Below are 14371 nucleotides of genomic sequence, written 5' to 3'. Positions count from 1 at the left end.
GTTTTTCTAATACTGAGAGTTAGTTAGAGACATGTTCCTGCAATATCACAAAAGCAATATCCCCAGCAGAGGCTATTTCTTTCATCTCCTTTAGTATTTTCTTTGAGACAGATTATCTGGCTGAGATAATCATAATTAATAACTCTGGTAATCTCGTTTGAACTGCCATAGAATTATGTCAATGCAAGCACATAGCAAAGGCTTCCAAATGCTGCCCACTCCAGGACAGAAATGGCCACAAGTCAGAGGGCTGCAACTTGTATTAGTTGGAATAAACTGGAGCTGTCCTCATCTTTATGACCCGTTTTGCATTACCTTTTCTGCATTGCTCAAAGCTAGCAACAGTCTGAGGGACTGACCAAGACCAGAGATTTCAAGAAATTGTGTCTCTTCCAAGACCCTACAGATTGCCCTCTGGACTTTCCCCATCTGATTTCTGCTGAAAATGGGTTTGTAGTTTTCACACACACAAGTGCCACTTCTAAGAGGCCCTGAACAAATGCAGTATTCTATTTACGTTGCATTTCCAACTCCTCAGCTAGCTAGTCCCAGGACTGAAGTAATCTTCCAGATCAGAATACCATGGGAGAAAAGATTCAGAGCTCTCCTATATGATTAGATACCTTGGGTTTAAACGTGTCATGGGTGACAAGATAGACAGTGGGGTGCTCTGTGGTAAAATTAAGAAGACAGAGCCACTTCGCCTTTGGTACTATACCTAGAATTCCTCTGAACTATGTGCCATTGCAACTGAAAGAGACAATCTACACCCTTTGGCCAGGTGGAACAGGTACATGGTATCACAGTCCATCAGATGTCTAAGGAAGAATACTGTCCTCAAGAGCAGAAGTGACTTTCAGGGGGAGCTTTCAGTTCACATATGACTTTCAGTTCATGTGTTTGTCTTACGTTTTTTGTCACAGTGAAACAAACCTGAAGGTGAAGCAGGCACTGACAGTCACTGCAGAGCTTGGAGAAGATCTGCAAAAGCTGACAGAGTTCAATGGTGAGTACAAATGGAAAATTCACTTTCCAGAGGATTTTCTGAAATTACAGAGAGTAGTTAGGACTGTTCCTTCCAAGCTGCCCACTGCCCCCTGCTAGGGCTTCTCTGGAAGCAGTGCCAGCAAAACAGAACAGGCACTCTGTAGTCTGTACAACAGGTATCAACACCACATGTAAAGGAAAAGGTCCCTCTTTGCTTGCTGGTCTTGGTGCCATGTATGACTACAACCTGACACTGCATCAGTGGCACTTCTTGTGGATGGACACTTTTCTTTTGTGTCTGTCTGTGCATGTCGAGACTACCCACCTTGAAACCCAGCACAAGAGTCCACATAACTGCACAATGGAAACTGTTTTTCCAAAACCTTATGCTTAGTTCTGGCCTCAAAACATTTTCACACTGATGTAGCAATGCTGATGCACCGATTACATTTATCTTCTGATCAGTGGCACTTCCCAGACACCATACAGACCTGAGGACTAATTGTGCCCACAGGACAGGTGATTACTTCCGAGCATGAAGCCTCACCTTGAAACCATTCCTTTCCTCTCTCAATGCCACAATAAAGACTGAATTTTTAAAAGTATCTAAAGGCAAGCAGTGCAGATGTGGTTAACTTTCTCACTACTACTTGCTGTATCAAAATCAAGATAGGATAGGATAGAATATAGAATAGAATAAGAATTAGAACAGAATAGAATAGAATAGAATAGAATAGAATAGAATGTTTTAATTGGAAGGAACCTACAATTATCTCTAGTCCAACTGCCTGACCACTTCAGGGCTGACCAAAAATTAAAGTATGTTTTTAAGGGCACTGTCCAAATGCCTCTTAAACCTGACAGGCTGGGGACATCAATCACCTCTAGAGGAAGCCTGTTCCAGTGAGCAGTCACACTCTCAGTGAAGAAATGTTTCTTGATGTCCAATCTGAACCTCTCCTGGTGCAACTTCAACCATTCCCATGCGTCCTGTCACTGGATACCAGAGAATACTTAGCAGCACATACTGCTAAGGAGCTAGGCCTGTCAAAACCAGAATACTCCATGCTCACACATCATCTGTCTGTGGAGAGAAGATGAGGGAACAGACCAAGTGGTGTTACTCACGTTCAGCAGTGCTCTGCTGGCTTAGATACGAGGTCAGGATTACAGGAGGAGTCAGTGTGGAGAGGGGCGGAATGAGTGCTGGTGTCCTTGGAACGCCTCAAGGATTGCAGGCTCTCAGGAAATATTTTTAGATAAAGAGGGGAAAAAAATTTTAGAAAAAAATGTGTTTGAAATAAGTAGATGATTCCAGGACAAGTGGTGGGGATGTGGCAAAGAGCATAGCTGAGACTGTCTCTGGTAGAGTTTCTTTTGCCTTCTTTGTTGAGGTTTTGTGCAGTAATCCAAGTGGTTTTTGCCAAGTTTCAGCTCAGGACATCAGGATTTCTCTGAAGTGATGGCTGAGGTTCTGAGTGTTTTAGGTCTTGAGAAATATGTGTTTACAGGTGCAGTTAAGATGCTTTACGTTAGTAATTGGAGTGGCATGCCTTAATTATTTTCCTGAGCAGGCTGAAGTGTCTATCAATTTAAGCAAAATCTTAATCTTAGATAATTTTTCAAGCATGTTTAGTGTGATGCTTATCTAAGGGCACTGTGTTCTTGTAAGTGCGTAATTTAAAAAATGTTTAAAAATATTTTGGAAAATTGAGGATTTTGTTATTGGATATTTATTTATTCTGTAAATATCTATTTTACTTATGTTGTAAATAAAAGTGACCTCTTCACAATACTTAAAATGAATAAAATGTTTCCCAGTATGATTTATATTTGACAGTGTACTGGGAAGAGTGCCTGGAATCAGACCCAGCTTTGCATTTCCCTTAGCAAACCTCCATAGAAATACTTAAATATTTATGTAACTCTTTATCTAATTACTTTTTAAGACAGGAAGAGAGGACAGGGTTTTGCAGCTAATACAGGCACTCAGTGGAATGCTTAATGTGAGCTATGATGTTTGTTTGATGGTTCAGATAAGGGAGATGCTTGCAAAACTCTGAATTTCTTTGTTTGATTTGGGGAACTGGGAGACCAGAAAGGCAGCAATACTTTTCAGTTACCCTCTACTTACCATATGTCGACTTGGCAGTATTTAACTCTTTCAGCTGAAATGTATTCCAGATATCTTATTGCTGTTAGTGGGAGAGGGGGACAGGAAGCATGGTGCCTGGCTGTGGTGCCTTCAGCTGCAGAGTTACTGGGCTCAGTGCAGCTGTCCTGGGGGAATTTTTAGAGCTTCTCACTCTTTTGTGGTCAGTCTCATCTGGATGAATCCCTTCTGATCTCAAAATCAGCATGTCAGTAGCCCAGACCCACCTGCTTATGGGAAAGTAGATGTGGACACCGGAGGTGCTCACAGGAGCACTGTCCCATGGCAGGCACAGTGTTCCTGGTGGGAGACCATGCTCTGGGTTTGCTTTGCCAAGCGTTGTGCTGTTTGAGGTTCCATTGCAAAGCCTCTGTTTCCTTTGTGCTTTTCAAGGCGTTGCAAGGGTGGTAATGAGACGGGCCTGGTTACTGGAGACTTTGAGAAATGCTGGAGCACAGGTCTGGTTATTGTTGGACTAACCAGAGGATAAAATAGAAGATCAACACAGTTGGTACCATGAGTTCTGATGTCACATGTGTCACTGAATTTCCTAACTGTTTGATCTTTTGTGTCTGATGATTTGTCTGCCCTAGATTAGCTGCTTTTTTGATGGTTTTAATAATCTTTAATTTTAAAATGTGTAGTGGTAAAGATGTTGTCTCGGTTTTGACAGACAGGTGTCTGCTAAGGAAGGCAGAGGCCCCCCTTGAAGTGGCAGATATAACCCCTTTTCCCTCCAAGTTATTATATTTTGAAATCAAGGGCCTTTAGGCAAAGATGTGGGAAATAGGAATAACAGTTCTTTACTCTATATATATATGTATATAACCAGTCAAACAAAACAACAACAACTATGGCAGTAACAGCAATCACAAACCCAGTGCCAGCCTTCTCGGCTGTCAGGCCCTTTCCCCTCGGGTGCAGTTCCGCTCGCAGCCGGCAGGGGCGCTGGCGGCTCCCGGTGAGCAGGGCAGGTGCGATGGTTCCCCCGCGGCTGCAGGGGGCGCTCCGGAGCGAGCTCGGGGAGCACGCGGCACCGGTGCCCTGGGATCCCGGGAAGGGATGGAACAAAGGCTTCACAAACCGCTGGGCAGCCGATCCCGGACTCTCAGGAACAGCAGGCTGGAATGGCAGGGACGAACGCAAATCCCGGGTGGCAGACGAGATGTATCCAGATGGGAAAAAACCACGGAGGCCCAGGCAGGCAGGGCGAGCAGGGCTACAGCGTAGCGAAAACTCGAAGCAGCAGCGGAGCAGGACAGCCACAGCTCGGTCTCCAGCAGGGCAGGGAAAAGCGGCTTTTGGGGTCCCGGCGTTGCTTCCAGCAGGAAGAAAGAACGGCCAAAAAGAAAGCAGCAGCAGCTCCTTTCTCTGCAGCTTCTCTCTCCGGACGCTCAGAGCGAACTGTCCCCACACCCAGGTGTAGACAAAAGAGTAGCCAGGCCCGCCCCGCTCCCCTTTTTGTCTTTCTTAAGTACAGCTATTTGTCCCCTAGCAACATGCATATGGGAGAAAATTCCTTTAACAGGAAAAAAAAACTAAGACTAAACTAAAACCCCAACATTATCCACCCCGAATTTTTTCCCATACTAACATGTTACATGAAACTTAACCCTTTTTTTTTTAACCATATAAATCTATGCATTACCCAAATTATATACAAATATACATGCTGATATTGATACAAGTACAGAGCCATGGGTAGTTCACCCTAAAACAAGGTCCCCTTGAGGTAAGCATCGGGTCTCTCCATCCTTTTGCATCACCCACCAGGTGCAACCTGGTCCCTGAGCAAAAACAACCCCACGGATGGGTTTGTCTTTGCTCAAGGCGGACTTTACCCAAACAGTTTTTCCAAGCATACCTCTCATGTGCACCACTGGAACCTTATCTCCATCTGTTGTTTGTAGGGGTTCGGATTGGGCAGGGCCTGCTCGGCTGGTGGAACCTCGAGTGTTAACTAACCAGGTGGCTCTTGCTAAATGCATCTCCCAGTTTTTGAAAGTCCCCCCACCCAGTGCCTTCAAGGTGGTTTTAAGCAGTCCATTACACCGCTCAACCTTCCCAGCTGCTGGTGCATGGTAAGGGATGTGGTACACCCACTCAATGCCATGTTCTCTAGCCCAGGTGTTTATAAGGCTGTTCTTGAAATGAGTCCCATTGTCAGACTCGATTCTCTCAGGGGTGCCATGCCTCCAAAGGACTTGCTTTTCCAGGCCCAGGATGGTGTTCCGGGCAGTAGCATGAGGCACAGGGTAGGTCTCCAGCCACCCAGTGGTGGCTTCTACCATTGTGAGCACATAGCGCTTGCCTTGGCGGGTTTGAGGCAGTGTGATGTAATCAATCTGCCAGGCCTCCCCATACTTGTATTTGGACCATCGCCCGCCATACCACAGAGGCTTCACCCGCTTGGCCTGCTTGATCGCAGCGCATGTCTCACAGTCATGGATAACCTGGGAGATACTGTCCATGGTTAGATCCACCCCTCGGTCTCGTGCCCACTTATAGGTGGCATCTCTGCCCTGATGGCCTGAGGCATCATGGGCCCATCGAGCTAGGAACAGTTCTCCTTTATGTCGCCAATCCAAGTCTATCTGGGACACCTCTATTTTCGCAGCCTGATCTACCTGTTTGTTGTTACAATGTTCTTCATTAGCCCGGCTCTTGGGGATGTGAGCATCTACATGACGGACCTTCACGGATAGCTTCTCTACCCGAGTGGCAATGTCTTTCCACTCTTCAGCAGCCCAGATTGGTTTTCCTCTGCGCTGCCAGTTTGCCTTCTTCCACCTTTCCAGCCAACCCCACAGAGCATTGGCTACCATCCATGAATCGGTGTAGAGGTAGAGCTTTGGCCACTTCTCTCTTTCAGCTATGTCCAGAGCTAATTGGACAGCTTTGAGCTCAGCAAATTGGCTCGATCCACCTTCTCCTTCAGTGGCCTGTGCAACTTGTCGTGTGGGGCTCCATACAGCGGCTTTCCATTTCCGGCTAGCGCCTACAATTCGGCAGGAACCATCAGTGAAGAGGGCGTATTGTCTTTCACTCTCTGGTAGCTCGTTATATGGTGGGGCTTCTTCGGCACGTGTCACCTGCTCCTCTTCTTCTTCAGAAGATAACCCAAAAGTCTCACCTTCCGGCCAGTTCGTAATTATTTCCAAGATCCCAGGGCGACTTGGGTTTCCAATTCGGGCACGCTGCGTGATGAGGGCAATCCATTTGCTCCAAGTAGCGTCGGTGGCGTGATGCGTGGAGGGAACCTTTCCTTTGAACATCCACCCCAGCACCGGTAGTCGGGGTGCCAGGAGGAGTTGTGCCTCAGTGCCGATTACTTCTGAGGCAGCTTGGACTCCTTCATAAGCTGCCAGGATTTCCTTCTCGGTGGGAGTGTAGTTGGCTTCAGACCCTCTGTAGCTTCGGCTCCAGAATCCCAGTGGTCGGCCCCGAGTCTCACCAGGCACCTTCTGCCAGAGGCTCCAGGACAGACCATTGTTCCCGGCTGCAGAGTAGAGCACGTTCTTCACCTCTGGTCCTGTCCTGACTGGGCCAAGGGCTACGGCGTGAGCAATTTCCTGTTTGATCTGGGCAAAGGCTTGCTGCTGTTCAGGGCCCCAGTGGAAATCATTCTTCTTGCGGGTAACCAGGTAGAGAGGACTTACGATCTGGCTGTACTCGGGAATGTGCATCCTCTAGAAACCTATAGCACCTAGGAAAGCTTGTGTTTCCTTCTTGTTGGTCGGCGGAGACATTGCTGTGATCTTATTGATGACCTCAGTGGGAATCTGACGTCGTCCATCTTGCCACTTTACTCCCAGGAACTGGATCTCTCGGGCAGGTCCCTTGACCTTGCTCTTCTTGATGGCAAAACCAGCTTGCAGGAGAATTTGAATTATTCTCTCTCCTTTCTCAAACACTTCGGTTGCAGTGTTCCCCCACACAATGATGTCATCAATGTACTGCAGATGTTCTGGAGCCTCACTCTTTTCTAGTGCAATCTGGATCAGTCCATGACAGATGGTGGGACTGTGCTTCCACCCCTGGGGCAGTCGGTTCCAGGTGTACTGCACGCCCCTCCAGGTGAAGGCAAACTGAGGCCTGCACTCTGCTGCCAGAGGAATGGAGAAGAATGCATTGGCAATGTCAATAGTGGCGTACCACTTTGCTGCTTTGGACTCCAGCTCGTCCAACATGGAGCTCCAAGGGAGCTCCAACATGTCTGGCACGGCAGCGCTCAACGGTGGAGTCACTTCATTCAGGGCACGATAGTCCACAGTCAATCTCCATTCCCCGTCAGACTTGCGCACAGGCCAGATGGGGCTGTTGAAGGGTGAGTGGGTCTTGTTGACCACCCCTTGACTCTCCAGCTCGCGGATCATCTTGTGGATGGGGATCACAGCATCTCGATTTGTCCGATACTGCCGGCGGTGCACTGTCGAGGTGGCAATTGGCACTCGTTGCTCTTCCACTTTCAGGAGCCCAACTGCAGAAGGATTCTCAGATAGTCCAGGCAGGGTGTTCAATTGCCTAATGCCCTCTGCCTCCACAGCAGCAATCCCAAATGCCCACCTGAGTCCTTTTGGATCTTTGTAGTAGCCATTCCGGAGGAAGTCTATGCCCAGAATACACGGGGCCTCTGGGCCGGTCACAATCGGATGCTTTTGCCACTCCTTCCCAGTCAGGCTCACCTCAGCTTCCAAAAGGGTCAACTGCTGTGATCCCCCGGTCACCCCAGCGATGGATACAGGTTCTGCCCCCACATGTCCCGATGGCATTAAAGTACACTGTGCCCCAGTATCAACCAATGCATCATATTTTTGTGGCTCTGATGTGCCAGGCCATCGGATCCACACCGTCCAGAAAACTCGGTTCTCCCGTGCCTCTTCCTGGCTAGAGGCAGGGCCCCTCTAGCCCTGGTTATCATTCTTTCCCTGGGCGTACATGCTCGAGGTACCTTCAAGGGGATCCGACATATCATCTTCCCTTCTGTGATACCTGGCAGCTCGGTCACGGGAGGCTGAGGCTACCTTCACCTTAGCGGAACCCCCTCGGTTAGTGCCTCCCTCCTTGAGTTCACGCACCCGCGCTGCCAGGGCAGAGGTGGGTTTCTCATCCCACCTTCTCATGTCTTCCCCATGCTCACACAGGAAAAACCACAGCTCAGCTCGTGGGGTGTACCCTCTCTCTCTAGCAGGGGGATGACGGGCTCTGACTTGGGGGCCTGTGACTCGCACTGGTGCCACACTGACCCTCCTCATCTCCTCCCTCATCTCCTCCATCTTCTCCTTCATCTCCTCTTTGAGGTCCTGGACCACAGCAGAGACATGAGCTTTCAGCGGGCCATTGATCATGCTGTCATAATGCCTGAGCCTGTTGGCAACAGAGCCCACTGTTTCTCGGGTATTGTCAGCATCAATCGTTGCAATGAAGGTGGTGTATTGCGATGGCCCTAGCCTTGCCAGGTTCCACATCATCTGTCCTGTGCACCTGACCTTATCGGGGTCATTATCATGCTGTCCATCCTTCCCAAAGAGTACCTCTAATATTGCCACCTCTCTTAGCTGTTGGATCCCTTGCTCGAGTGTCTTCCACTGCATTCTATGATGATACTCCTGCATTCTTTCTTTGTGAATGAACCTTTCTCTCACACTCATTAAGAGCCGCTCCCAGAGAGGGAGAGGCCCTGGCTCCCTCACAAATATCTGGTCCACACCTGGGTCCTGGGTCAACGATCCCAGATACCTTGCCTCACCACTATCCAGTTGCACACTTGTGCCCATAAGGTCCCAAACCCGAAGCAGCCAGGTGGTATAAGGCTCACGCCCCCTTCGCACAATGTCGTTTCGCATAGCACGGAGACTGTCGTGCGACAGGGACTCAGTAATGATTTCTGGCTCTGGCTCTCCTGCTGGTTGTGAGGGCCCTGGTTGCCCATCATCATTAACTGGTCGTACCGATTTGGTCTTATACTTCCTCCTTTGCACAGGGGCGACTGCTGCTGGCTGTGGTTGTCCTTGTGGTTCAGCTGAAGCTTGGACGGTTGTGACATCCGTGGGTTCCACTGCTGCACCATCGGACTCACCCTCTTTGGGGCAGGGAGAGGGTTTTTCACTAGCTGAGGAGGTGTATTCCCTTAGCAATTGGCATATCTCCTGGCGCACCTGGCCCATCTCCTGGCACATCTCCTTGCGCACCTGGCCCATCTCCTGGCATATCCCCTGGCGCACCTGACCCATCTCTTGGCACATCTCCTGCATCCCTTTTGCCAGTACCCCCACCCAGTTTGGGTAGTCCATTTCTGAGGTGGACTGTTGGGCAGTATCAGTCTGTGGGGCGGGATCTCTAGTGTCTGGGGCTGTGGCAGGCTCTGGCTCTGGGGTAGGATCTCTAGTGTCTGGGGCCGTGTCAGGCTCTGGGGCAGGATCAGGCTCTGGGGTAGGAACTCTACTCTCTGGGGTCATGTCAGGTTCTGGGGCAGGATCTCTAGTCTCTGGGGCTGGTGTCCGGGTAGATATCCAAGCCAATCTCAACTTATCCTTGAATGCTAAATAGAGTAGGCCTATCAGCAGCAGATGGTTAGTATTCAGAGGGAATTTAAACCCTTCGAAAATTGATGGGGTGGGCCCAAAGAACTGGTTGAGGGGTTGGGAGAAAACTTCCCCTGGTGTCATTTCTTCACAGAAGGTACCATTGTTAACATAACCCCAAAAACATGTGCTCAGTGTGTGATAACTGTTTATCCATGTGCCCACATTCCGGAGGAAGTTAAAAACCCATGAATTCCTCACCTTCTCGACCCATAACGCAAGCTGGATAACAGCAATGGTAGCCTTAGTCAGAGGACCCATATTCAAGTAAGGAGCTGCAAAGGGGAAGAATATAGCCACGGCTACATGCCACCCAAACCAGGGTAAACTAGACCACATAGTGCTGCCTAACAAGGTTCCAATATCCAGCACACAAAATAAAGTTATCGAGGAACTGTTATTCCTTTTTCACCTCTATCTCTTAATGCCCTCAGGCCCCACGTTGGGCGCCAAGATCTGTCTCGATTTTGAAAGACAGGTGTCTGCTAAGGAAGGCAGAGGCCCCCCTTGAAGTGGCAGATATAACCCCTTTTCCCTCCAAGTTATTATATTTTGAAATCAAGGGCCTTTAGGCAAAGATGTGGGAAATAGGAATAACAGTTCTTTACTCTATATATATATGTATATAACCAGTCAAACAAAACAACAACAACTATGGCAGTAACAGCAATCACAAACCCAGTGCCAGCCTTCTCGGCTGTCAGGCCCTTTCCCCTCGGGTGCAGTTCCGCTCGCAGCCGGCAGGGGCGCTGGCGGCTCCCGGTGAGCAGGGCAGGTGCGATGGTTCCCCCGCGGCTGCAGGGGGCGCTCCGGAGCGAGCTCGGGAAACCCGCGGCTCTGGTGCCCTGGGATCCCGGGAAGGGATGGAACAAAGGCTTCACAAACCCCTGGGCAGCCGATCCCGGACTCTCAGGAACAGCAGGCTGGAATGGCAGGGACGAACGCAAATCCCGGGTGGCAGACGAGATGTATCCAGATGGGAAAAAACCACGGAGGCCCAGGCAGGCAGGGTGAGCAGGGCTACAGCGTAGCGAAAACTCGAAGCAGCAGCGGAGCAGGACAGCCACAGCTCGGTCTCCAGCAGGGCAGGGAAAAGCGGCTTTTGGGGTCCCGGCGTTGCTTCCAGCAGGAAGAAAGAACGGCCAAAAAGAAAGCAGCAGCAGCTCCTTTCTCTGCAGCTTCTCTCTCCGGACGCTCAGAGCGAACTGTCCCCACACCCAGGTGTAGACAAAAGAGTAGCCAGGCCCGCCCCGCTCCCCTTTTTGTCTTTCTTAAGTACAGCTATTTGTCCCCTAGCAACATGCATATGGGAGAAAATTCCTTTAACAGGAAAACCTAAGACTAAACTAAAACCCCAACAGATGTTCATGACACTTAAAGCTGCACTTTTCTTCTGGACTTCCCTGGATTTTGTTTCCAGTCTCTTGAGCCTGGTGTGTAAATCTGAGAGCAGCTAGAAGAACTGCACTCTCTGCAAATGCTAGTCTTTTTGTACGTATTTACAGCTTGTGATCAAAATAACTTCAGTGTTCCGGCTGATTAAGTGAACAGACTGAACTCTTAGATTGCCTTTCAGTAAGGCATATTTGTATTTTCCAGTTCTTTTCAATTCATCCACAGGGCTCTGCTTTGAATCTTTAAATGACAGGTGCAGCTGTTGATTTAAATAGTCGTTTTTGTACTGAGGTATCTGAACACATTTTATTACAATAAATAAATATAAAGCATGGAAATAGACACTCCAATCACTTACAGTGTCAGCTGTGTGGCCAAAGAAGGTAGCGGTATCTTTTTATATGCTCCTGAGTTATAAAACAGATGAAATTAAAAAACAGTGAACAAAGACACCTCAATTAATTACTCTTCTGCAGCCTTTAGGCTATGATTTTATTCACTTGGGCTCCTGCAGTTTGAGGTAAAATGAAATAAGAAAAAAGATGATGTCAGCACTTTTAGCTAAAATTATCCAGTGACATCCTACCACTATGAACTTGCTGTGAATGGATTAAAAGTACATTGCTGGTTCAACATTTCTTCTCATCCACATAAAAGTTGTGGAAACTTTGTTTTGTACTCTACCAATAAAAAATTGCCATGTTCAAAGAATTGGATAGATCCACGTCCATTGTGGTCCTTTGAATTACAAGATTCATATGGGGAAGGAGCAACATCCCAGAACATGAGTAAATATAAGGTATAGGATGGGAATGACAGGGTTAGGAGTCGATTGCAACAACAGTGTGAAATATGTCTCTCTGAGGAACAGCCGGGAATGCAGTATTGATGACACCTTTCTGGACCAAGATTTTCATTTTTGCTTTTACCTTCTTTTTACAGGAGAAATCAGATGTGAGGCACCAAATAACAAACTGGATAAATTCACAGGAACTCTTACTCTTCGAGGAGAGAAGTATGCCCTGGACAATGAGAAGATGTTGCTGAGGGGCTGTACTATCAGGAACACAGAGTGGTGCTTTGGACTCGTTATTTATGCTGGTAGGTAAAAAGACTGACATGTGGATTGCAGAGCCCAGCAGCACTAGCATGGGAATACATCACACCCAGCATGCACAAAGGAATCAAGTATTTTCCTCTTTGTAAAGTATGTTTCTACCAGGTACAAGGAGAAAAAACTTTCTTGTTTCAGAAATGCACACAGCAAAGTACAGGAGGGGAGTTTTGATGACTAAGAAAGAATGTAACAGTTAAATTTGGTTAAGAATTCTCTCAAGTGTATTGGATTAAACACTCTGTATCATTTCTATGTGATTTTAATCCATATTGGAATATCAGAGTCATCAACAATATTATTGATTAGATCTACGCTTTTCATGAGCACAGTCCTGTTGTTTCTGTACTCCTCTAGACATGTGAGATAATACATAGTATATCACCAATAACATAGCAATATCTGGTATTCAGTGAAGAGTGATTAAAGCTGAAAGGGAGTGCTGGATGTTGAAAGAAAAGAGTTGAGTCAACGTCCAGAATTAATGGTTTTATGTGGCTCTCTCCATGTAGTCTCAGACAAGTGGCTTAACCTGTTTCTGCCCAAGTTTCTCACCAGCACTCAAGACTGTGCATACCTGACTTCAAGAGAGCTGCAATGGTTTTTTATGCTGAAAAGCACCGTGGGGCCTCAGAGGGAATCAGCTTTAGAACAGCTAAGCTTTATTACTAAAATTAACAGGTGTGCTTCATCTCCAGGGCCAGACACGAAACTCATGCAGAACAGTGGAAAAACAACTTTTAAGCGAACAAGCATCGATCGGCTCATGAATGTCCTTGTGTTGGTGGTAAGTCTGATTAATGTGCCGTTCTTCAGATGTGTTCATCATTTCCAGATGCTCCACCTCATTGTCCACACAAATGGGGGAATATCAGAAGTGACTGACGATAAGAAGAAAAAGTACATAATAATTTATTAGCAGCCTGAGTTCTGCAGCACCTCTGCCAGCCCGTCTTGCAAAGCAAGGCCATTACATTGACAGAATTAAGGCCTTTTCTTCTGAGCTTGTCATTTTCTCTGCTCCTCCTTGCTCTGCATTTTTGTGTGAGAAATATTTTGAAGCCTGCAAAGCCCTTTTTTCTTCTAGTAATTTTGTCATTTTCTATTTAAATAAACATTAGCAGTTCTCTCTCTTCCTCGTGATTTGTTGGCATCTCTGGTGATATCTGCATAGGACTTGGTAATTGAGTTTGCTAATTTACATGATGCCAGCTCCTGACTTAACACGTTAGGATAAATTATTAGACATGGTCTCATTAATGCTAGGAAACTGGTGTTTTTAGCAGCTGGGAAATTTGAGAACACTAATCTTACTTAGCAAGCACTCTTCTCAGATTGAAAAACAGATTTAATTTGAGGGTTAAGCTCATCAGTGGATTTAAGAAATGGCAAATACTTCCAGACCGAAATAAGGATTCTTTTACAGACTCTCTCAAGGTTTTACTGCTTGACTTCAAAGCCACTCAGGGAAGGAAGACATACACTCTGACACTACTTTAATCAGTGTTGCTTGAAGAAAAGGTCTTTAGTTTCAGATTTCATTTTCCTTTGAGTGCAAATTTGTCATGCTTTCCCATGCATGCTGCACAACCTTCAGTTTATGGTGGGAACTGGGACTGGGAAGGTCCGGTGGTCAGTGGTCACTGTTACTGCTTCTTCCCTACTACTCTTGCTCTCCAGATCACCCTACTATCCAGCTGGGGACAGGATCCATTCCCAGGCACTGGTGCAAGCCCTGGAGGAGGCATCCAACAGCAGTCTGTGCATCACAGCAAGGCTGTCCTGAGCTCTCCCTGCCCTCTCTGACTTCATGCCTCCTCAGCACTGGGGCTTAAGAGCACACACATCTCCAGGGTGGCACCACCCTCCAACCTCCACACTTCATCTCAGCCCCTGTATTTCTTAACTGGGATCCCAAAAGTCCTTTAGGTGAGCCCAGGGATGTCCAGCAGTGCCATAGCACAGAGAGCCACTCCAGGGTTGTCTTCAACCCATCTTGAGGCCTTGCTCTGTGTACAGTAAGGACATGCTCTTAATTTTAGTAACCTTGCACCAATCTCTGCCAAGGGAAAATCTTGGCTATCATCAGCTTGTTTCCCTCAGTGTTTTCTTCCCTTCCTCCCCTGAAGTGGACAGCAA

At 47.5% G+C, this 14371-nt stretch overlaps 1 protein-coding gene across 5 annotated transcripts in view; it reads left to right on the top strand.

Annotated features, from left to right (window-relative positions):
- LOC125319421 (phospholipid-transporting ATPase ID-like) overlaps positions 1-14371 on the top strand; it is a 91937-nt gene that overhangs the window by 46373 nt on the left and 31193 nt on the right. For all 5 annotated transcript variants that reach the window (XM_048290565.1, XM_048290566.1, XM_048290563.1 and 2 more), the window contains 3 exons: positions 924-1006; positions 12061-12219; positions 12931-13019. In XM_048290565.1, the coding sequence (XP_048146522.1) occupies positions 924-1006; positions 12061-12219; positions 12931-13019 (331 nt within the window). The remainder of the gene's footprint in view (positions 1-923; positions 1007-12060; positions 12220-12930; positions 13020-14371) is intronic.

Source organism: Corvus hawaiiensis, chromosome Z (genome assembly GCF_020740725.1).
Source record: "Corvus hawaiiensis isolate bCorHaw1 chromosome Z, bCorHaw1.pri.cur, whole genome shotgun sequence".
Taxonomy (NCBI): Eukaryota; Metazoa; Chordata; class Aves; order Passeriformes; family Corvidae; genus Corvus; species Corvus hawaiiensis.
Note: the sequence above shows the minus strand (reverse complement) of the source record. Positions and strands in the feature narration are given on the sequence as shown.